Source organism: Solanum stenotomum, chromosome 2 (genome assembly GCF_019186545.1).
Source record: "Solanum stenotomum isolate F172 chromosome 2, ASM1918654v1, whole genome shotgun sequence".
Classification (NCBI taxonomy): Eukaryota; Viridiplantae; Streptophyta; class Magnoliopsida; order Solanales; family Solanaceae; genus Solanum; species Solanum stenotomum.
Genome location: NC_064283.1, coordinates 3,478,111 through 3,501,283, shown reverse-complemented (window position 1 = coordinate 3,501,283; position 23,173 = coordinate 3,478,111). Strand labels below are relative to the sequence as shown.

Below are 23,173 nucleotides of genomic sequence, written 5' to 3'. Positions count from 1 at the left end.
ATCAGCAAAGTGAAATTCTGTACAATCAGAGTAATGCAACAAATGAAAATGGAAAGCTTCACAACATTAACACTTGGTAAAATCTATCCAAAATTAGGCTTACATTTAGCCGATTTAAGTAATGTACCTCTGGATTCCTGCGAGTTGTCCTTATTTCACCAACAAAGAGAACAAGCAAGCCTAAGAGTCGTTCTCGATTTTCTTTTTCCATGGCATTCTTATGTCCGTGTATTCTGGATATTCTCTTCACTAAGATCACGAACTGCAAATCCTACAATCTTGAACGGCGAATGCATTTCATAGGATTGAAAGGTGAATGCCTTCGAGTTGATGGAAATGATGCCTTCCTGAAAGTTGGCGATGACCTTAAGTCCCAGTCTTCAACAACCTTAGGAACACACACATCAAATAGAACTTGACCAAGAACACCATGAGCATTGATTCTTGGTGGGCTTGATAGGGGAATGTATCGTTCTTTCTGTTCGTGCTGAACTGACCCGCCATTACTGCCCTCGTGATACTCCACAGAGTTGGGTACTAAGAAGTGGTCATTTAACTCAAGGGAAATGCTCTGGAAGCTTTGATTTGCAGTAGCAGCAGCTTTTCTAAGATTGCCTAGAGGCTCAGAGATTCCATCATGTGACCCTTCCAACACCATCTTCTCCCCTTCAAGCTGACGAATTCTTTGAGAATAGATCATAGCAGCTTTTCCAAGAAGCTCAGTCACTGCAGCCTTGTATTCATGTTGGTGGTACCGATAGTGACCTGGTTGACGCAAGTCACAATAGAAGAGTTTCATCCAAATCACATGATTGTGAAAAGCTGTAAAACCTGAATATGCATAATAACCAGAAATGTACTATCTTGTGCCAATTCCAACTTGATAAATCCTAGAAAAATGTCTATCTCGCTAACAATTCCACAAAACAATGTGCTTTATCTCAGAAATGACAGAGAGACACATAGATTGGATTGCAATTAAAAATCAACGGGAGATGTCAACAAGACTGCTTTGGATTGGGAGGAACGGAAAGAGAGCGAGCTTGACTACAGAAGATCAAGATTCTTGTGAATGAATATATGCAACTCCAGTTCTTGCAACTGTGTCTTTTGGTCTTCCCTAAGCTACTAAACTCCTTGAAACTCAACATCCATGGTTACTAGATACTTTCATTCCGAAGTTTTATTCATTTTTCTCCTCCTAAGGTGTAAAAAGATAATATATCATGAGGCCAACTTCTGGTCCTCTACTGACAGTTGTTATCAGAATCTAAATAGCAAATATAGTAATATTAGGATTTTTATTTATTGTATAATTTATTGATATCTAACAGACCGAACCTCTGGAACATGAAGCAAGAAAGATTTCACAGGATTAACGCCATACCTACGTGAGGGGAGCTACTCCATTTTAGCAGTTTGACATCAGAGCCAAGATCTTTAAGTCGCTGAGCAAAATTGCAAATAGTTTGGCAGGGAGCAAGATCATCATCTTCTGAGCACAATATGAGATATGGAGCTCTCGTGCTCTGCGAGAAAAACATTACTAAGCCAAGCAGTTATACATGGGGGTGGGGAGCAAAAATGAGTAAAAGGTGAGAGACACTCACAACAGAAGCATATAGAGTCTGCCAAAACTCGGCACGGTGTGATTCAAATCTTTTAAGGAAGAGGGCATCCATACTGGAAGCAATTCCATTTACTATCCATGAGGCTAGGCGAGGAGGACGTGACATTCTAAGAACGGTTGGATGTAGTATAAATTTAGTACCCAGATCACTTGTAAAGTCAACTGGAGAAGAATCGAAAATGTAGCCCGAAAGACAGTCTCTAACAAGTCGGAACTCACCCTTCATATTAAACAAATTATCAGATCAGAGATCACTGACAGTGTAATCACTTCACTTTAAAAAGTAAGGCAATGGACTATCACAATTAGGAAGCGGGTGTGGTGGAGGTATCATAAATTTATAAGATAAAGCAACCAGAACATGACAAAAGGAAGAGGAGGATTATGATATGCTAACAGTGTTCCTGGTATATAGAAATCTTTTAGATAGAAATGTACAGTAAGATAGAAAATTTGAAAAAACAAATCATGTTTTGGAATGGAAATTAAGTTGGCATTTAACCACTTCGCTGATGCCCAGGAATGTCTCTTTGTAGCAAACAAGAAAAACATAAACATTGTGAGAGAAAAACATAATGGAGTATACCAGATTGGCATGTTCTTCATATTTGCCCTCGATTATCTGTGATCAAATTAAAAGAAAAAACAAATTAGTTGCACCAACTAGAATACACTATAACAGAAAAGAAATAAATACTTCAAACTTTTGTATGTACTGTACTGACATACATATGGGCAACGATGATCATACTACATTTTTCAAAGAATTGTTCTTTACCTGGAGAACCTTATACATGCATGCTTTCGGTCCACCAGAAAAAGATGCAAAGACAACAGGGCATGGTCTAACTTTTAGCTCCTACACATACAACATTAAACAAAGTGGTCGTTAGAAAGTCATAAAATGACAGAAACATGGCTATTAAATTTTATATGATAATAACAAAGTCATTCATTCTTGTTAGGTTAGTCAGAGAGATTTGAAGAAATAAATTACTAAGGTCTCGATGGAATATACACACATAGATGAGCTTGTATAACCATTTGCGAGTAAATGGGAAAAGGAAATATACAGAAAAGATAAGCCATTGAGACTTTTATTAGATTTGTTGAGTTTGGATATATCTTTTTAGCAGGGTCATTGCTATTCAAACATGTCAATTTTTTCAAGCAATGTGTAAATTAATCTGCTTAGAGTCTTCGAGAATGGAAATGGCTAACTGTTCCCAAATCAGGCATGTAAGCAGGTAATGGGTTCACTAAAGTTCCTAGGTCTTCTCATGTGATCCCACTTCGGAAGGAACCAGAAATGTAAAGAGTTCAAAACAAGTTTGCTATAAGGTTGGTGATGACTTCCACCGACTTTTGGGAGATTGCTTGTTGGGCCACTCCTCTCTGAGATATGTTCATCCTGAATAATACACTCTCCTAGAAGCCAAAGAGGCTCGACTTTCAGATCATATGAAATTTGTACTAATTAGCCTCTCATGGGATCGTAATTCAGAAGGCCATGCCGTTAATAGGAGTAAAATTGGGTTTAAACTTTCAACTTCATTTTGGAATGAAAAGAAAGGAATTTGTGGTTCAGTTCTTTGACATCTTGTAGAACTTTCTTACCACATCTTCAATTATTGAAGGAGAACATGTAATAAAGTTCACATGCATCATATGGGAGCAGAGCTCTTACTGTCCATGAGATTTTAATAAGATTATCCATATAATAAAGCTTTCACAACCTGTCAATGAACTTTTTCGTGTGCTGAGAATGGATAAAGTGCTGACTCAAATGCTTTAGGCTCCCAATTTCACAGCGGGAAGGAGTTGAAGAGTGGGTCTTTCTTTTGGTCCTTCTTAAGACTTTGCTCTATGTAAACTAGATAACTTTTTGTTGTTTTTGCTTCAACACCACCATTATTTTTATAGTATACATTGTCTATAGAAAATCCCACTTTTATCAATGGGAGAAAAGAGATTGTAACTTTTAGGACTAACCTCAACAAGCTCGTTCACAATCTCTGCTGCCATTGCTGCAGCTTTATCAGGAAAAAACCTGCAAGATTAACGAGTAACAATCTCATAAGTTTGCATTGCAGGTTCTCTTTCTTTAAAATTTGGACCGTAGGAGAAAGAAGCAAGCAGCTAACATACTGTGATCGTCACCAATATTATAATAAAAATCCATAATCAGAGTTCAATTCTCGATATTAACTGAGATCAACTAACATGTATAAGTTCATCTCGCGTTAAGTTCAATTTATGCACCATCAATTCTCACATTTACAGTTCATCAAAAGCCATTAAGTTAAGGCTTCATTTGTTTGCACTTAATGGAGGTCTGAATCTTTATACATTGGGCCATTTAGTGCATTTGTTTTTTTTTAAATAATCACTTAATGGATCTGAAAGCGTGTCTTATTCCTATTCGGACTCTTTCTAACACTAATTTATTTCCCTGTAAATCTCAAACATTATAATTTTTTCTCCGTTGCCCCTCTCTCCCTTTCTCTCCGTTATGAGCATAAATTGGCAGTATTTTTTCACTTATATGCATTGCCTCTCTCCCTCTCTCTCCATGGTGTGTTGAATTTGTTCTTCTAGAACAGGTATGTTTTCAAAAAACTTTTTACAAATACTTTATTTATTAATTTGTATTTTCCAAATACTCTTAGTATTAAGTTTCAGATTTTGTTTACAAAATTAGAGATCTCGTGTGTGCTTATTAGATAATACAAAGTATGTGCTAAAAAAATTTAGGTATTATGTTTTTCTGCTTCTTTTTTTCTATAAAAAAAATGTGGTGCCAATAGCGTCTCAATAAAATACACCAAATTATAACAAGAGACATTAAATATTTACACACATGCACAAAAATATAATTAATTTAGGATTGCAATATAAACAAAAAAAAAAAAAAAAACAAGTTGGAGGTGTCTATATGATCATTTTGTAAGTTGGAGTATTCAACTAGATGATCTAGAAGTGCTGGAGTGCTTAGGCCAAGTTTGTGTATGTTTATGTATGATGCAAAAAAAAAAACCAACTTTTTAACGAATTCAGGCAAATTCCAGCAAACTCAATAAGAAGAAGCAAAAAAGGAGCTATTTTTCCAACAATACAAACACCCAAAAAATCAAATAGAAAGAAAACCTATAAAGAAGAACCATGAGGTCTCAAATTCAAATCCCACAAAAATACTAGGCAATTTCTTCACATCTATCCTAACCTTGATCACAGAGTTATCTGATACCTGTTGCTCGTAGAGGTAAAAAAAGAAGAAGCTAAAATGAAGAAAAGAGAGCATACATATAATGGAATTGAGAGTGACAAACAAGGGATTTCCATCCAAGAGATGAGTAGAGATCAACATAGTTCTTGATATATCGATCTTGACTTGACATCCATGCGAACACCACCACTATACCTTCAACTTTCCCTCTCTCTTTTCTTCCCCAATAATACCTTCCCCCAAAACCCCACATCCTCAAATTTCCCCAAATCTTGAAATTCAAGCTAAAAATTTCATCTTTTTATCTTGGGTGTTTTTCTTTCCTCGATATATGTAGTGATAAAATAATGTTATTTTGAAGTTTCTTTATATATGTGATGATGATGGTTCAGCCATGGCCATACTTAGTTCCACTTTGGCTTTTTCTGTAATCATTGAGAACCCTCTAATGTTAAATATTACTAGTATCAGTTTCATTTTATGTCACATCTTTGGTTTTTACAGTTTCGCATTGCTAAAAAATATTTATTTTTGGAAACAATTTTTTAAAATAGCTTTTTCGAAAAGTGCTTTTGAAAAAAAAATTGTTTGACTAATTCATTTAAAAAGTGTTTTGAGAATCAAATTACAATTAAGAGCAATAATTAATGTACTTTTAATATTAAAATTATTTTATAGAGACAAACTAGTTTAAACATCTATTACAAAAAAATAAATTAAATTTTAATTTTTATTAAATTAAAATGTTCATATTCAAATTCCAATCAATATTATACGTTTTTGAAGGGTTGAAATATTTAATTGTTATTTTTTTCCTGTTGTTGGCAAGAAGCTAAAAAATTCACCAAAATAAGTGTTTCTGGACTCTCCACAGCAATGCCAAATAGGCTCTTAATTCGTCTAAAAAAGAACATTATTCTACTATATTTATTTTTATCCTTAATAAAATGATTTCGAGTCGCACAAAATATTTAATTTTCCTAAATAACCAATCAAATCAAAATGTGACACATAACATGAGACGAAGGAAATACCAAATTATTTACCTTTTTCTTTCGAGGGTTGTTTGGTAAGTGTATAAAAATAGTATTTAATAATATTGATATTAATAATATTTATATTAGTTATGCGAAATTATTTCTAATATAGTGTTTGATTTAATATATTAAATATACATTTATTGGATAAGTTTTTTAGGAAATAGCTACTTACAAAATTATATTCAACAAATATGGTGGAAATGATGTGGAAAGGATTTGAGAGATAAGTGTGTCTTTAATCATTCTAATGTAGCTAATATTGAATCAGAGGCGTATCTAAGGGGGGTCACCGGGTTCACGTGAACCCATGATCCCCTTCCGAGATCATATATAGTAGTGTTATATTTTTAAAATATATTGAAATATAGATGTGTGAACCTACACTCGGAGTATCACGTAATGTGATTATGACTGGGTGCACCTCTCTCCGGGAGGTTAGAAATTTGAATTTTATTTTATCTTATTTTATTTTTCTTCTAAAATTAGATAAACTTCTCTAAGTGGTAATTGGTAGCATTTGTTACATTTTAATTAATTCAACACACACACACATACATATATATATATATATATTAGAATTCATTTTAGACCTATAATTTTAAAATTTTAACGATTTTCAGTAGGAAAAATCTAAACGTCAAACTGATCTAATAGATCAACCTTCTTATAATAGTGCACCCATCATCTCAAAATCCTGGATACGCCTCTGAATNAACTCTTTAATTTCGAGTAACCCGATGAAAAGTACTGTTCTACCCTTGATTTTTTGATCCACGTGGTAGGCATTGATAGGTAGTTGATATAGCTAGCATCACAGCCAGTGGCGGATCCAGGATTTAGTGTCCGTGGATGCCAAATAGACTTATCGATTAAATTAATTTTATATTTGATTGAATTATTTGTCTTTTCGATATATATCATAAATCAATCAATAAAATATAAATAAATAATAAGATATTACACTTTTATTGAGTATTTAATCAACTAAAAGAAAAGTCAAAGGAGTAATAATGTAATTAATTTAATTTAAGTCAATAACAATTATAAAAAAAAAATAAAAAATTGTGCCAGCTGTTTTTCCTTAAAAAAACGTGCTTGGAGCCTTTTTTTTTTTCTTAAAAAACGTATGCAACAAATTTCTCAAAAAAAAAAGTACAAATGGGATTCGAACCCGCAACATCAGCCTTCTAAAGTTGCACTCCTACCATGGCACAACAAGCCAGTTTTGTTCTGTGGATGACACACTTTATATTTATATAAATATTATATATATATACCTATGTATATATAGAATTTCCGTCGAAGTTCGGAGGTGGCGTGACACCCCTACAACCCTTCATAGATCCGCCACTGATCACAGCTAGTGAAATGGTGATTGGTAAAATGTCAATTTTTAGGGACAAAATATGGGAAGTAGCAAATCGTATAGGATAATATATTGTTGTTGTTGTTTGAGAATATAATAGGCAACTTACAAGCCGTAAACGAAAAGACTTTAGCCAATTAAATTGTATTTATCTTATATTTAAAGATTTCATTGATTACTTTTGAAGTGTCTTCAAGACTTTCCTATTTAATGACTTTTACTTCTTCAATCAACATTGCCCTATTCTATGTATTTTATTACTCGTTCGGTTCTTAATTACTTGTCCGTTTTTAAATTGACGCATTTATTAAAATAATAATGATTGACATAGTAAGTTTATCATTTTATCTCTATTAATTATGAAGTGAATGAATTAAAAATTTAAGATTTTAAAAAAAGTTTATCTTTTTCAAAGTAATTAATTGAGGAAACAATAGGTAAAAAAAATTGTCCTTTTTTAATTTGTCAAAATGGACAAGTAAAAAAAGAAAATTGGACAAGTAATTAGAGACATAGGGAGTATTTCTTGACCCTAATTGTTGTGACATATTACGTTAAAAAAATGAACTTGTATTTTATTAATTTTTTGTGACATAATACTAATAAGATTTTCTTGATTTGCGGACAAGTAAAATACACGGCTTCCTGAAAATGGTAGTATGGGGAAAAAAAATGCGATTCTCTTGATTTGTGACAAGTAAAATACATGGCTTCCTGGAAATTACACATGTTGCCTATGCTTTTTTTTTTCCCTTCCCTTTTTTGTATTTTGTATCATTGTATGAAAGAAAGTATTAAACATGGTACTGTCTCCGTTGTATATTGGTTATCCATGTTATTATAAATAATTGTTTTAAATTACTTGTTGTCAATTTACAAAAGCAAAATAGGGTTAATAATGTTTTATTCAGTGTAGCCTTACAAATAATTCTTTTTATAAGTGTAAACAAGTTTGTAAAGTTTCAAAAAGGTTTTTTATGGGGTAAATTAATAAAAATGTCCTTTTGATTTCTTAAAGAGAGATTAAAGGATAAAGTGGACAACTAAGATGAAACGGAGAGTAATTGGCAAAGATGAAATTAATGAAATTGTGGAGTATTTTTCAGGATGTATTTGATTTCAATATTTGCTGAATAAATGGTGGGTGAGGAGAAGAGATAAAGAAGAAATATAATACTCTCCTCTCCCAATTTATCTTACTTTATTTTTAGTCAGTTAAAAAAAAAATGATACATCTCTATATTAAGTAACAATTTAACATCAAAATGTCTAATTTTACCCTTAATAAAATGATTTATATTCACACAAATTTCTACTCCATTCATTTTAGACCAAGAGTTTTAACAATCTTTCTTTCTTTTTTAAACTCCGTGCCGAGTGAAACTACTTCGTATAAAATGGTACAGAGGGAGTAATAAGTAATTATGTTTTAAATAATTGTGTGATTTCCAGCCAACGAAACCTGAAAAAATAAGAAATATTTATACTAATAGTTGTAAAAGATCTTCACCCTTTAGTATATATAAGTTATATATTTTCCAAATGTGATTTCAATCCCAAATCTGGTACAAGTGGTCTTTCCCAAGGTAAGCGGTTAAGTTGACTTTGAAAAGGCTACTAAGGACTGGGTGAAGAATGAAAAACGTCCGCTAGTCGCTCTCTAATTAATCTGTTTAACGACACAAACAAAATGCATACAAAGAAACACACCATCCAAACGTCGGGCCAAATAGACAACATAAGTCATTTTCACTTCCCTCTCAAGTTCATGCTCTGCCGCTTCTGATTGATGGCAAAACGTCGTGCCATAGCAGAGTTGTAGAATGTTCTCATGTGCTCTGACAGTTTATGAATGGCTCGTAGATCACCAATGGCTGAAAGTCGCATTAAAAATGAGTCAAATTTGCGGTATGGCAGTTTCATACCCCTGTTCACAGCTTCTTCCAAAAGGAAACATGCTTCTTCAGTAGCATTGTTATCAAAAAGCCCTTCAATCATCACACAATATGTTTCTGTAACACGCGTACAACCCCTCTTAGACATCTCGTGCCAGGTCTCAAAGGCTCCATCGACATCACCCATTCTAAAGAACATTACAATTAGCATATTATAGGTCTGTACGCTGGGAACGCAGCCTACTTCCGTCATTTTCTGATAAAGCCTAAGCGCTTCGTCTCTCTCTTTGTTGTCACATAGGACCTTAAGAAAACAGTTGTAGGTAACTATATCAGCAGGGTAACCCTTGTTTCCCATTTCTTCCAAAAGCTTATAAGCTGCCTCGGTCTTTCCAGCCAAACACATACCTTCAATCAATTCCTTGTATGTCGAAACATCAGGAACACATCCACTATTTAGCATATCTCCGAGAACTTTAGAACATTCTACCATCATATCATTCTGAACGAGAGCCACAATCATAATAGTATATGTTTTCGCGGTAGGAGAAGACATGGTTGAACCTTTAGTTCTCATGAACTCGAGAAGTTCAGCAGCCTGCATCACCATTCCTGCTGTGCAAAACGTCTCAATGGCAGTATTATAGGTGAAGTTATCGGGTGTATGTCCTATGTTGATCATCTGATCAAGAATGCTCATAGCTCTATCTGGATTTCTAACACGACACCAACCAAAGAAAAGAATGTTATAAGTATCAGCAGTTGGCTTAACCTTACTCTTCACCCGCGTAAACAGAGCCTCAGCTTCCTCAACAAGACAACACTTGCACAAAGCATCCAACAACAAATTAAAGGCATATACTTCGGGTTGTGTCTTCACTCGTATCTTCTTCTTCTTAGCAAATTTATGAAGATGTGTCAAATGCTTTTCAGTATACTGTCTAAGAATTTTCAACAAGACTTCTAAAGGAACCAAACTCTTATCATTTCTCTTCATGTAGTCTAGAAGATCACAAACAACACGAAACTGCTTCACCTTATATTTTGTACTAGACAATATATCAATCATCTCATTATACGCCTGAGGCTCGTGACTATAATTTTCTCGATGCCCTGCCCACGTAAAGAACCTAAATGCTAACTTCTCTTCATAACAAAGCTTTTGCAAGACCTCCACCACCAACGGCGTTGTTAATTCTATTTCAAGCTTATCCAGAGCTCTCTCCATCTTATGCCCTGGATTAGCATGATCCACCACAACCTTGTAAACGTTATCAACAGGATCATTGCTACAGCTTTCCGTTGTTTCCTCCAACGACGAAAATGCAGAATTTTCGGCACAATAAAACCGCTGAAAGGACAAGAATGATGGTAGACAAAATCTAGAACTTGTGCTCAAGATAAATGATACCCTTGTAGCAAATACGTATTTTGATTCGTATTTTATGACATGTTCATGAATATGTGTTGATGCTACTGAATTTCGCCTTATATTTTGATGAAAAATGCAATTTTGGGAATGTGATTTCCTACTCAAAGTCTTGCTGATAAATGAGACAACTCTGAGCTGAGACATCACACAATCTCCACCAAAAAATCAATGCATAAGAGTACTTAACTTTCACAATTGGAAAAACAAATCATCCCTGAATGGTCATCTATGTGTTTTTTCGTTGAGGCATTTCATCAAACAGTTGGAAGGTGCAGTTAAGCACAACAGAGCTCTCTCCAGAGATGGTTATTGTCTCTCACTAAAATAGAGCTCATACGCTGCCATTTCGTTCTCCGTTCAATTTGCTCTCCGGCTGCAACAACAACATACCCCGTGAAATTCCACTTATGAGGTCGAAAGTGGGACTCGAGATAGAAAAACTGTTTCCGATAACATATAGCATTAATAATTTGGAAGAAGTATTACGGACAACGCCGGCAAAAGATATCCAAAGAGATATGTTGATGGATTTGCCTTCATATCACTTCATTTTAATTTGGGTAAAAATTCATCAATAATTGCTTATCGAGTAAAAATAATATTTGACTGAGTAAACAAGTACAGAAATGAGTTTCGAATGAAGAAATAGTTTTGTATCATTATTTAGACATATAGGAAAAAAAATCGGATTATTTCGTTAGCATATGAGAAAGTTACAACTATTATAATAAAATCAAAGTTGTTAGTTTCTGACATAAATTTCATTATACATATTTATATCTAATAATTTAATACAAAATATATATCTTTCATATATAATTTTATTGTTAGTCATAAAATTATATATATATAATAATTAAAATCAAACAATTAAATTAAAACTAAGGAAATAACAACTACTCTAGAGTCTAAAAAAGTTACAAATATTTTCTCAAGAGTCAAAGCACGTTAGCTAATTTATATCATGATAAGTAGCAGTAAAGTTCCACATTTGAGGGCCCCTTTTTACTTTTGTTTTTTCAAACATTTTGCCTTTTCAACCTCTTTACAGGTACATCTTTAGGAGTTTAAATCTTATAAATAATTTTTTATATTGTCAAATTAGATCAAGAAAATTTTAGAACATAAAATTTGAAAATAAAAATTAGATATAAATAAAATTAGTTTTATGTCAAATGATTTGTATGCAACTTAAAACTTGTTATAAAATNTTTTAAACCCCTCTGACCATTGACTGAGCTTATGTGGCATTAATATTGGTGAGTTGGATTGACCGAGCTTATGTGGCATTAATATTGGTGAGTTGGAAATATGCGTGATTACACGCGCTTAAAAGCGAGTTAAAACAATATTTTTCTTTTAAAAAAAAAAATTTAACAAAATTAAAAAAAAAATCATCTTCTTCAACCCTCCTTCATCCACACCCACCCTTTCTTCTTCTCCACCAGCCCTCTCTCCTCTACCCCTCACCACAACCCTCACCTTTCTTCTTTCTCCAGCCCATTCTTCTTTCTCCACCCCCACATTCACTCTTCTCCGCCTCTTCTTCTTCTTTTTTTTAATACAAATCAGTAGCCTCAACTTCTTCTAAAATTTTCGTTTTTTAGGTTTGAAAAATATTAGTATCATTCTTTTATTAGATGGTTTCAACGAGGAGATGCAGATAATGTGAAGAATGATTGTGACTATTGAAAATTTTAAAACTCCATTGATAAGTTTGAAAAAGCTTAAAAAATAATAAATGAGTCTTGTGAATTTGTAAAATTACTTAAATTTTTTGATTGGGGTTCATTGAGTTTGTGTTGGTGAACTTGTAGTTGAATTTACAAGTTAAATCAAGAAGAATTTGATCTGATGGGTATGAATCTAGTGCTCAATTTGTGACCAAATATGAAGAAGATGACTATTTGAAAAGTTAAAGAAATTAAAAAATTGATTTATTTGATTTTAAAAAAAAATTTAGCACTTAATTTCGCATGTGCCACTAAAAATGATGTGGAATTTCACGTGTAATCGCGTCCATTACACGCACTCTGACCGGAGGAGAAAAGGGTTTAAAATGTTGTTTTCTGATGGGTTTAAGGGTCTAGTTGGCAAAGTGATGAGTATGAGGGTTCAACTGACAAAATGAGCCAAGTACAAGGGTCTTTCAGGTCATTCCGCCTTTGTTTTTTCAAACATTTTGCCTTTTCAACCTCTTTACAGGTACACTTTAGGAGTTTAAATCTTGTAAATAATTTTTTATATTGTCAAGTTAGATCAAGAAAATTTTAGAGCATAAAATTTGAAAATAAAAATTAGATATAAATAAAATTAGTTTTATGTCAAATGATTTGTATGCAACTTAAAACTTGTTATAAAATGAATCTAATAGTACATAACAATATGGAGTAAGAAAGTCGACCAAAAAAAAATATAGAGGGATAAAAAATGAGAATTTTCTTGTTTGTTTAAATGTATTTCATATCACTTTTTATGTCTCTATTTTTTTTTTTTTTGGTAACTATGGAAATTTTATTATCAAAGTGAGAATTCACGCTCAAGTAACAAAAAATGTCTCTATTTATAACTAGTATATAAAGGTGGAATTACAAAAGAGGTGTCTTAAACAAGATATTAATCATTAATATCATTGAATGTTGGGTTCGAAATAGGCATGACATAACGAGAAAGTTTATAATTGAAAATTTCGAATGAGAATACATCAGAGATAAAGGACAACTATACAAAAAAAAAAACTAGTGCTCCTATTTAATATGATTTGATCATTGATCAATTAAGTAGAAAATTCAAGGCAAATTCTAACAAAGAAAAAAAACTAAACAATAGATATATTTAATGCGATTTGAATACCAAGTGAGATTATGGAGGAGTGGAAGATTACGGGAGAGGTTATAGAGTTATAAGAGTTAATTACTTCCTTCAGTTTATATTACTCGACTCATGTTGATCTAACATTACTTACATAATTTTAACTAGACATGTATTCTACTAAACTAATCTTAATATATATTAAGAATAATATGAAAAAAGTAACAAAACTTTTTTGATTTGCAAAAATGAATAAGTAAAATAAGACATTTATTTTTAATATATGGATCCAGTAAATCAAACAAAACATAAAAACAAAACTCCCTATAAGCTCACACCTTCTTGGTCAGTTGATAACTCGAACCTATAACCTTAAATTGAAGACGAAAAGTGTTTAGCATCCGAACAATCATTAATCGAAACTCAAATTTTAATGACATTTTATTTTTAGTAACAAAACGAAGCAATAGAGAAACCCAAAAAAAGGCATAAAACTTTCCCCGACATTTTTGTTTAGCAGTACTATCACACGTTACGTCACGTAAACCATAATTAACGCTACCTAATTAATCTTAATAACTCACTTTAAATTCACAGATGAATCAAAAACCCCAAAATTTACATTTCACTAACGACAGCTGCCGGAGATAATAAAAGAATCTCCATTATTATACTCATAAATAGTGCTTTGCTACTTCATCTCCATTATTCTCTTTTTAATTAATAAATTTCAGAAGAAAAAAAAACAAGAATTCTTGATATTGGTACCATCGATCTACTTTGATCTGTGTAGAGAAAACAAGAAACAAATTCCCCTGAAACATTCTAAACGAGATCTCCATTCTACACATTTCTTGATTTTGGGGTGTTTTTTTTTTTGATAAATATTTGTGGGTTTCAAAGATGATGAAATGGAGGAGAACCAGAAGTTGAAGAAAGTGGAAATGGCAAGAGGGAAATGGATGTCATATAAGAGAACAACAATTGTTATTTGTTCAATCAATATTTTTATTGCTCTTTATGTGCTTCATTCTCTATATACTTCTGTATATATGTACCCTTTCAGTGATACTCAAAGAGGTAATTTTTGCTATTATTTATGAATATTCTGTTTACCCCATTTAGGATTTTGTTGCTTTTGTTCAAAAGTTGTATGCTTGGTTGATAAAGGGTGGGTTTTGACACAGTTTTTAGGTATACAGTAGTTTGTTTTTAGATGGCCCTTTGTGTTGATTCTGAATTTTCTGTTTACCCATTTGGGATTTTGTTGTTTTTGTTCAAAAGTTGTATGCTTTGTTTGACAGAAGGGTGGATTTTACCTCAGCTTTTTAGGTATATACTAGATTGTTTTTAGATGACCCTTTGTGTTGATTCTGAATTTTTTTGTTTGCACATTTGGGATTTTGTTGCTTTAGAGGGAAGTTGATTGCTTGTTTGATAAATATGTGGTTTCACCATAGTTTTTAGCTACATAACATACACCAGGTTATTTTTGGATGACCCCTTGATGCTGAATCTTTTGTTGAATCATTTTGGGACTTTGTTGCTTTGTTGATTGCCTGTTTGATAGATGTGTGGTTTTGCTATAGTTTTTAGCTACATAACATACATCAGGTAATTTTTGGATGACCCTTTGATGTTGAATCTTTTGTTGAATCATTTTGGGACTTTGTGGCTTTCTCAGAAAGTTGAATGCTTGTTTGATAAATAGGTGTTCTTTTGCCACAACTTTTAGCAGTCAGAGTCAGAATCTCACTAAGGGGGTTCAACATACGAAGAAGTAAACACATGAAGAAGCCAAAGGGCTTAAACATCTGCTATATGTACAAAATATAATAATTTTAACCATATATAAACAATGTAATTTTTCCGTCGAAGGATGTTCGCCCTATCTAGCTCCACCTTTGTTAGCTATCCCTCAGATTATTTTTGGATGACCCCTTCTATTCATTCTGAATTTTCTGTTGGCGCATTTTGTGATTTTGTTACTTTCTTGGAAAGTTGAACGTCTGTTTCATAACTCGGTGCTTTTGACTCAGCTTCTAAGTATATGCAGATTATCCCATTCAGAGTTTTGTTGTTTATTTGGAATGTTGATCGCTTGTCTGATGAAAGGGTGTTTTTGTGTGTACAGCTTTTAAGTATACCCCACAGCAGATTAGGAAAATGGAAGAGTCAATTCAATTGCGGAAACAACTAGAACCTGTAGAACTTATTAATGTGGTAAGACCTTTATTTGGCATTTTGGTATTTGGTTCCTGAGTTTGCTGCTTTTCCGCGGACTTTGCTTGATGAGGAATGCTTCTTATCTGGTGAAGGTAAATGGCTTAAAGAACAAACTTTCGATGGATGAAAAGGTGCAACAAATACCGGAACATATTAAACAGAAGATAACAGATGAGATACTAGTAACTTTAAAAGCCGTGAATGCTAATGAAGATGCGACCGTGCTACAAGGTGATTGTGCCTTCTATATCTTCAAAATGTGCTATACTTGTTATGCACCTTCATTCTTAAAGCTTTTATTTGGGAAGACCTCTTGGCTGTTCATGCTGTAGCTGTATCAGTTAGTAATCAAGTAAGTGCAAGGTAGGTTAAGGCTAATAAATCAATCTGGAGATTTTACAATGCGATCAAGTTGCTAGTAATTGTTATCTGTATCTGGTCAATTGTCTGAGATTTTCTTTTACCAAATTCAGTGAGTGGGTAATCATTAAACTTTCGTAGAGGCAGTTCACATGACAGTAGCTGAAACAGGTGTTTTGGTCTTTCTGGAAAGGAAACTGTCAGAATGGAAGAGTTGTTACACTTTACTTTGGGTTTGATACTCATGAACACTTTTAAACAGTGGCAACTGTTGGATTTTCTTTGGCATGGGATTTTCTGTTTAACCATTAGCTGAAAAGTAAGTGCTAGTAATATCCTTTAGCATATGCATATGATGTTTATGTCCTCGAATTGGGAGTTGTCGGAGCTTTGGAATCGTGATATTTAGGTGTATATGTTTTCATTCTTTTTGCAGAAAGGAAATTATTTTTGATCAGATGCTCAAGATTTGTTTCTTTTCTCTTCCTAAAAGACAAGTCTATGCTGTTTTGTCTGGACATTTAGTTTCCAAAGTTATAAACGGTTCTGCTCCTCATTGCTTTTTCTGTCTACATGCCTTGGTTTGTCTCCAGATTTTGTCTTTTCCTTTCTTCTTCCCCATTAAGTGGTTTCACTGTCTTGTCTTTTAAATGCAGGATCTGTAGTTGCTATTTTTTTTCTTTTCCGAAGTGAAGTTATGTATGAATAAAAATTTGAATTTGTGTCTTTTGGTTCTTTTTAGACAATGACAAATTTATGAATCAACCGTATCTCAAGATGTTATTCCTTTGTTCCGTTGGATATGAATGACATCTGATTTCCATTCCCTCTCTCCATTGATGTACTAATCATTTCATTGAAACTTTCTTCCTTTATCTACTCATAGCATCATCGAATGTGGAACCCGAATTACTCCATAATTTCAGCTCATCAATAAAACAACAAAACCAAGCTGCATAACTCTTTGTAAATGATGAGAATAAATAAATCTATTGCTGATGCACGAGACCGGAAGATAGATAATTTTCATATATAGTAATTTCAGAGTTTGTGCTCACGGACTGTTTCTGTTCATTGAATTTAACTTTGAGTGCAGAAATAAAGGAGAGCAAGAGAAAGGAACGTAAAACTCTAAAACTTTCTCTTGATCTAGTTTGCTTGCATGAGAGAAGTGCAACAAGTAGAAAGGAGGGAGGTCTTTTTCCCCTTGGACCAAAATACATAATTGAACATCTAGAAGAACCACTCCTTGTTATTACATCCAGTCATCTGTAGAACATGCATTTACTTAAATAGTTATCTTCCTGTTGCGCAGCACTCTCGTGGAACTCTTCCATTCCAACTGTCTTATTTTGATTATGTGTTAAATCTTCATCTATCGTGCTAATCTCATTGAAGATTAGGCTTAGATATACATTTAGGCACCATAATTTCATCTAATTTTACTTCACCTTCTTGTTATGGAGGATTAACTTGCAGCACATATCCTATCTCACTTGCACTTATCCTAAAACTGTTTTTTCTTAATGTGATTCTCTACACTTCCAACTTTAGTTGATTCCGTCACTAGTTTCATTATTTAACACAATATCACTTGTAATTAGTATATATCATGCAATCTCATGTTAACGATTGGGGTAACAAATATCTGTTAAAGATATATTATTAGTGAGTTGGAATAAACCTACACTTGGGAACTCCTATAGGAGGCTTACACTTGTGATTGCTTCTTCGTACATATGGTCCCCTAGCCAGTATTCCTAGTATCATTTGATTGCTTAAATAGGTGAGGATGTTGCTAGGACAAATTTTGTGTTCATCAGAATGCTATTCTTGTTTGCTTTAACAAAGAACACATGACACTGGGAATTGTGGACGTCAGTCAATGGTTATAGAAACAAGTGTGAGGCACTTAGTATAAAAAAGTAGTTACAATATTAATTTCCGCATTAAAAGGGTATGCCATCCACCGCCCAGAAAGATGTTTTACTTTCCTTGAAGTTGAATTGCCAAATTTGTATTCAATTTTGCCATGTGAATCAAACCTCAAACATTTTTTCAATTTCTGATATATTTATTGGACATCTTGCCCGTTCCCAATACCATTGTCTCTGATTTTATCCCTTTGTACAAGTAACATTGCTAAAATATTGAGATGTTAGATAACAGTTTTCTTCCCATGGTACAATGTAGCAAGTTCCGTTGCTCTCTGATGTTACTTTTGCTTGCATGCTTTACTGATTGTCTACCTCTTTCTTCTACTTTTTGGAGTACTTATTTTACATATTCATAACTTTTTCCGAACCTCATGTATCTTGGCTTTTCAATTATGTCTAATCTGAGATCTATATGGATCTTCTAGTAGAATAGATATCTTGTAAGTTTGATCCGTTCCCTCTTGGACTGGTATTTATCCTGTTCAGTCTTGTCCCTATTATGCATACTATATGCTCAAGTACATGTGAATTCAATTCAGAGGTGTAATTTTTAACTTGGTTTTCAATATGTTTCAAGCATTTCTAGCTTCCTTCATTCTGACTCCAAATTCTTATTAACTCCGCCACTGGTTGAGCTGTTGAGGAAGTACCCTCTGGAGAATATGATGACTCGTAAAGTTAGGATAGTTGTTACTTTTTCACATGCGTCACCAACTAACAATCATGCCTTTACGTCTTGACTTATTGGTTATAGTTCCCTTCATTGCAGACTCTGGAGACTAGGTACAAATCGCGACATAGGCAAAATGTTTAGGTGATTTCTTTCTATTTGCTTAGGTTTTGTGGACATAGTTACCTTGTAACCATACGAGTAGGAGGATACACGTAGTTCGTATTGTGGAGGTTTGCGCAAATTGTCCTGAACACTGATGTTATCCAAAAAGAAAGAAACAACATATACCTCCCTTCGTTGCATACCCATGTGAAGAGCAACAGTTTCCTGGGTGCTTAAAATCTCCATATTGACATTCATATGTCTTTCGTCACATCCTAAGCTAAGAGATTATAATAAGACTTCAAGAAGAATTTTGGTGAAAATCTCTTCTAAATACAATCTTATCTACTTCCTTGCATAATTGTGTAAAGTTATATAGCTTGTGGAGGACTCTTTCTGCCCTTAGTTCCAATTAATAATCTCCACAATTGTGGTTTCCTTTTTATTTTCATTGGAGGAGAGGTGAAGGAACTCGTCTTTGTGAACGGTATCACCACAGTAAATGTTAAGCAGAATGGACCATGTCTCCCATTTCTGGAAATCAATTGAAAATATCTTGAGTCATCCTTTCTCCTCATGATTCCTTTCCATAAGCTTGTTCGTCAACAATAATCCCTCTCTATTGAGAACCATCTGTAATGGGTGCAGCCGTAGTTTTATTAGTCACTTCCATCCACAGAGCCTTCTCCTAATTCATGAACCTCTATACCATTTTCCTGATAGTGCTCTGTTAAACATAGACAATCTTCGCATACCCATCTCGCTAATTGTTAACAGGGGCTTTGACTCTCCCCCAATTTACCCAATGAAAATTTCCACCTCGATTAAATCGTCCAACTTACTCTTTTTTAGACTAAAAAGATACTGGTTCTTATTAGCCACTGAAGGTGGGATGGGAAACAAACACATGAAGTATGGAGGAATGTTTCCTTTGACAGGTACTATGTGCTGCTTCTTCCGTCCTTCCTATCTTCTCCCAAAATCTTGAACCATTTGGTCCCTAAAGCTCCGTCGTTTATTTTACTGCCTAAGGGAAGATTCAGGTATTTTCTTGGAAGCTAATCTACATTGCATGCCCAAACGCGGTAAGTCAGAGGGATATTCTTCACCTCATCAATTGGATGGTTTACTTAAATGGCACTTAATTTGATGATTGACAGTAGAAATACATGTGTATGTAAAGACCGAAGTAGCCACCGAAACATTTTTATATGGATAAGACCTAAGGGTACCAGTGTAATAAAACTTATTAATTATTTATTTCCTTAAAGAGTTCTGCTGTTATGTGAACAACTAGTGTATTTGATATATTCATTCTATGTATACATTCTGCTGTAGTTCATTTACAATTCCTGGTTATCATTGTTGATGGTGTTTTTGTTGGAACAGATGCGGTGGAAAGTTGGCGGAGAGAAAAATTGAAAGAAGCCACAGAACTTATTCATGAGAAGACATCAAATTCAACTATTTCCCTAAAGGAGGCTAGTATGTTCTATTTAGGATTGCTGTTCACATTTTGTATTTTCAGTTTTCTGTTGATGCTGCAGGAAATCCTGTATCCCTAGTTCAGAGGAACTTCCAGAAAATAGATGATAAGTTTTTGTGACATTGCTTGCAGGGTTACTTGCACGAGCTTTGGGCGACAACTGGGCTGAACTGTCAGAAGAAATTGGTCTCTGGATACCCGTTCAAATCATCAATACGGAACACGATGACAAACCTGAGGGTGAAGAGGAACTTGGTAATGACATTGTTAATTTCTCAGTACAAATCCTTTCAAGTTTTTTTGTTATGGTGCAGATCAATCATTCAGCTTCTCATTACCTCCCCGTTTTGAGGGAGAAAAGAATTCTTTTGCAAGCGATTTTGTTATTATTGTTATATCATTTGTCGTTTCCTCATTTTTGGCATAAATGAACAATCTCTTCTATAGAAATCGTGCATGATTAAAATTTGACCAATCAAGATTTTGTCCTCTTTATTGCAAATTTGCTCACGAAAAATAACAAACTCAGGAGAACCTGTCTTAATATAGATTCTTATTCAGTAATTTATATTCTCCAGATTATGAAGTCATAGCTGGCAAGCAGCTTCCTCTTCAGTGTCATACTGAAGTTCATACTGATTATGGTGGTGATGCTGTCAGATGGGGCCTTACACATCACAAAGAATCTGCATACGATTGTTGTATGGCTTGTTTGGATCAAGCTAAGCAAGCCGGACCTAACCAAAAGAAATGTAACATATGGGTTTACTGCCCATCAGAGACAGGATGCCACTCTCCAGATATTTATCAACACAAGCATCAGGAGTGCTGGCTGAAATATGTAAGTTTCGCCTTTCCCTTCACAAAGTTTACTACCTTCCATTCTTGTCTTGCAAATTTGATATTCACCAGACGAAGCTGTTCTCAATTCCCTCTCCCCCTTTTCATTTGCAAATGCAGGCAGAGAATCCTAAATTGAATTTTAAGGACCGTTATCCTGAATCATACAGAAACGCTCACCCAAATGCACCAGTAATTGTTCCGTGGATGTCTGGTGTTGTTAGTGTATAATTTATCACTAACAAAATAGACGATAAGCCTTGAGATCTCGGTGCTTCCACGATTTGAAGATGTTGTAATAGTTCCACATTGAGGCAAGAAAACTCGGATCAGTTTTCTTGATTTGCAGTTTCTATGAGAGTGCTGCTTCTCTTGTTGTTTTACAGGAAGATAGAATTTGTACCACAGTAGAACCTTTTTTTATGTATTACACTGTGATTAGCGCAGTCCTGGTATCCTTAAGAAAGTCCAGTGACTAGGACATAACATTTTTTGACATTGTAATTGTTGATTAAAGTTTTCAGTTTATGTCAAAAGTGGATCTTAGCAACTTTTTTGGTCAATTATAATCTATGTAGTGTCTTTTGATGAACTAATGTTTTTGGCTTTCTTGATGTAAAATGTTTCTTTGAATCATTTGTTATCTCGGAACTCGTATATTGTTTACCTGCATTGGATGTTTACACCAAACCATTGATAACATGACACGTGTCTTCCGCATATACTAGGTTGGTTGAGTTGAATTTGGTTAAAGTATCACATGCTTTATGGATCAACATTCCCTAAGGTCTATTTTGAAGACTGACTGGGAGCTATTTTTTTTTTATTAATGGTGAAACTTGATAATAATATTCTAAACTAACTTATGGTATTTTTTTTTAGCAAATCTACCACTTGATAGATCGTGTAGCGGCCTTTTATTGAAAATAAAAAGATACCAATAGGGATAAGTACAAGCAAGGGGGGCTAGGCCTTACCTTACTATTCCTAATGAGATAACAAGTTTCTACTAATTAACAAGCATGGAGAAAATAAGAACTAGAGAAAATTAGGTATTCTATGATCATCACGGAGTTTATAATCCTCATTATGATGATATTACAAATGAGGATGCTTAAGTAATGCAAGAATATAAAAGCCAAGAATAAAGATGAGTTATCCACCTCAAACTTCATTTGATATATGTATGAACTAAAAAAGTTAGTTTGCCCGTCTAAAGTAATATGAAGTATTTCCTTCTTCAAATTTGTCCAAAAATGATTGATAGTTCATCACTTCTTGTTGGATCTTGATAAAGTTGTTGACACTGTCATATGATTTAGCTTTGCCAATCGCATCGGTAGGTGCCTTGGAATAAATTCCTCACTCACCTTAACTTATGGTATTAATTATGCTTCAAAAGGTACAGCTATAAAAAAACAAAATCATTAGGTGAATATCCTGAAAAGGAAAGAGTGTTTGGTAGAGTGAAATATTATTTCAAAAGATATTCTTGTTGATGAAATCATTTTCACCTTTTATAGCTGCAAGTTATTCCTCCACAACTATTTCAACTTTCCTCTGTATGACTTTATTCTGTCACAAACTAACTTCACAACACGTATTGTTTGCTTTTCCCTATTTTTTTTTATGTTACGCCATCAAATACACCTTATAAAGTTCTTCATATTCCTCCATTTTGATATGGTATTTGCCTTTAGTGTTATGTGCACCTCTTTCTTCAGAAGTTTGTCAGTCTTTTTGATCCGCCATTCGTCGTACCCTCGATAGTTAAGTTTATGAAATGAGAAAAAAATAGTTCACCAACATCTCATGCAATGTTATTAGAGCACATTGTGGTGAAGACATGTCTTATTCAATATCAAAATGATTAATCTCTTATACCAAAATAATCATACAAGGTAATAAACATTTATAAGTGGTCTTTGTTTGGTGCAGTGTCCTCTTCACCCTTAACTTCAGGTTGAAGTGAAACATAATAGCCCCAAATATAGAAGCATTACTTTACCATGAAATAGAAACAATAAATAAGATACTATATGGAAGGAAAAATTACCTGACGTGGCAAACATTTACTGTATTTACGGAACATAACTATAGTTTCAATAAATTACAGGACATACATTTTGGATTTCGCAGCAAATACACA

The 23,173-nt window shown here is 33.7% G+C and overlaps 3 protein-coding genes across 3 annotated transcripts; 1 reads left to right on the top strand and 2 right to left on the bottom strand.

The window, feature by feature from the left end:
• LOC125855472 (uncharacterized) lies at window positions 1-5,274 on the bottom strand. The gene is made up of 7 exons (XM_049535195.1): window positions 4,934-5,274; window positions 3,623-3,680; window positions 2,409-2,489; window positions 2,217-2,252; window positions 1,611-1,850; window positions 1,388-1,529; window positions 1-765 (listed from the first exon to the last, which is right to left on the bottom strand). Exons 1-7 carry the CDS (start codon window positions 5,107-5,109, stop codon window positions 272-274), a joined length of 1,227 nt encoding a protein of 408 aa, XP_049391152.1. The 5' UTR covers window positions 5,110-5,274; the 3' UTR covers window positions 1-271.
• Window positions 5,275-8,788: 3,514 nt separating this feature from the next.
• Window positions 8,789-11,080, bottom strand: LOC125855467 (pentatricopeptide repeat-containing protein At1g73400, mitochondrial). The gene has a single exon (XM_049535190.1). The coding sequence runs from the start codon at window positions 10,731-10,733 to the stop codon at window positions 9,012-9,014; it is 1,722 nt and encodes a 573-aa protein (XP_049391147.1). The 5' UTR covers window positions 10,734-11,080; the 3' UTR covers window positions 8,789-9,011.
• Window positions 11,081-13,907: 2,827 nt separating this feature from the next.
• On the top strand, window positions 13,908-21,616 carry LOC125855473 (uncharacterized). Its single transcript, XM_049535196.1, has 7 exons — window positions 13,908-14,480; window positions 15,535-15,623; window positions 15,719-15,857; window positions 20,088-20,183; window positions 20,317-20,439; window positions 20,763-21,025; window positions 21,145-21,616. The coding sequence occupies exons 1-7, from the start codon at window positions 14,312-14,314 to the stop codon at window positions 21,253-21,255; spliced, it is 990 nt and encodes a 329-aa protein (XP_049391153.1). The 5' UTR covers window positions 13,908-14,311; the 3' UTR covers window positions 21,256-21,616.
• The last annotated feature ends 1,557 nt before the right edge of the window (window positions 21,617-23,173 follow it).

What these genes read in the sequence shown, in the direction of transcription:
- LOC125855473 (XM_049535196.1), top strand. Translation starts at nt 14,312, where the DNA reads ATGGAGGAGAACCAGAAGTTGAAGAAAGTGGAAATGGCAAGAGGGAAA. An exon ending in TTTCAGTGATACTCAAAGAG is followed by an intron (nt 14,481 to 15,534) that starts GTAATTTTTGCT and finishes TTGTGTGTACAG; the next exon opens with CTTTTAAGTATACCCCACAG. An exon ending in TATTTCCCTAAAGGAGGCTA is followed by an intron (nt 20,184 to 20,316) that starts GTATGTTCTATT and finishes CATTGCTTGCAG; the next exon opens with GGTTACTTGCACGAGCTTTG.
- LOC125855467 (XM_049535190.1), bottom strand. Translation starts at nt 10,733, where the DNA reads ATGTCTCAGCTCAGAGTTGTCTCATTTATCAGCAAGACTTTGAGTAGG.
- LOC125855472 (XM_049535195.1), bottom strand. Translation starts at nt 5,109, where the DNA reads ATGTGGGGTTTTGGGGGAAGGTATTATTGGGGAAGAAAAGAGAGAGGG. An exon ending in TTGTGAACGAGCTTGTTGAG is followed by an intron (nt 2,490 to 3,622) that starts GTTAGTCCTAAA and finishes TTGTATGTGTAG; the next exon opens with GAGCTAAAAGTTAGACCATG. An exon ending in ATGAAGAACATGCCAATCTG is followed by an intron (nt 1,851 to 2,216) that starts GTATACTCCATT and finishes TTTAATATGAAG; the next exon opens with GGTGAGTTCCGACTTGTTAG.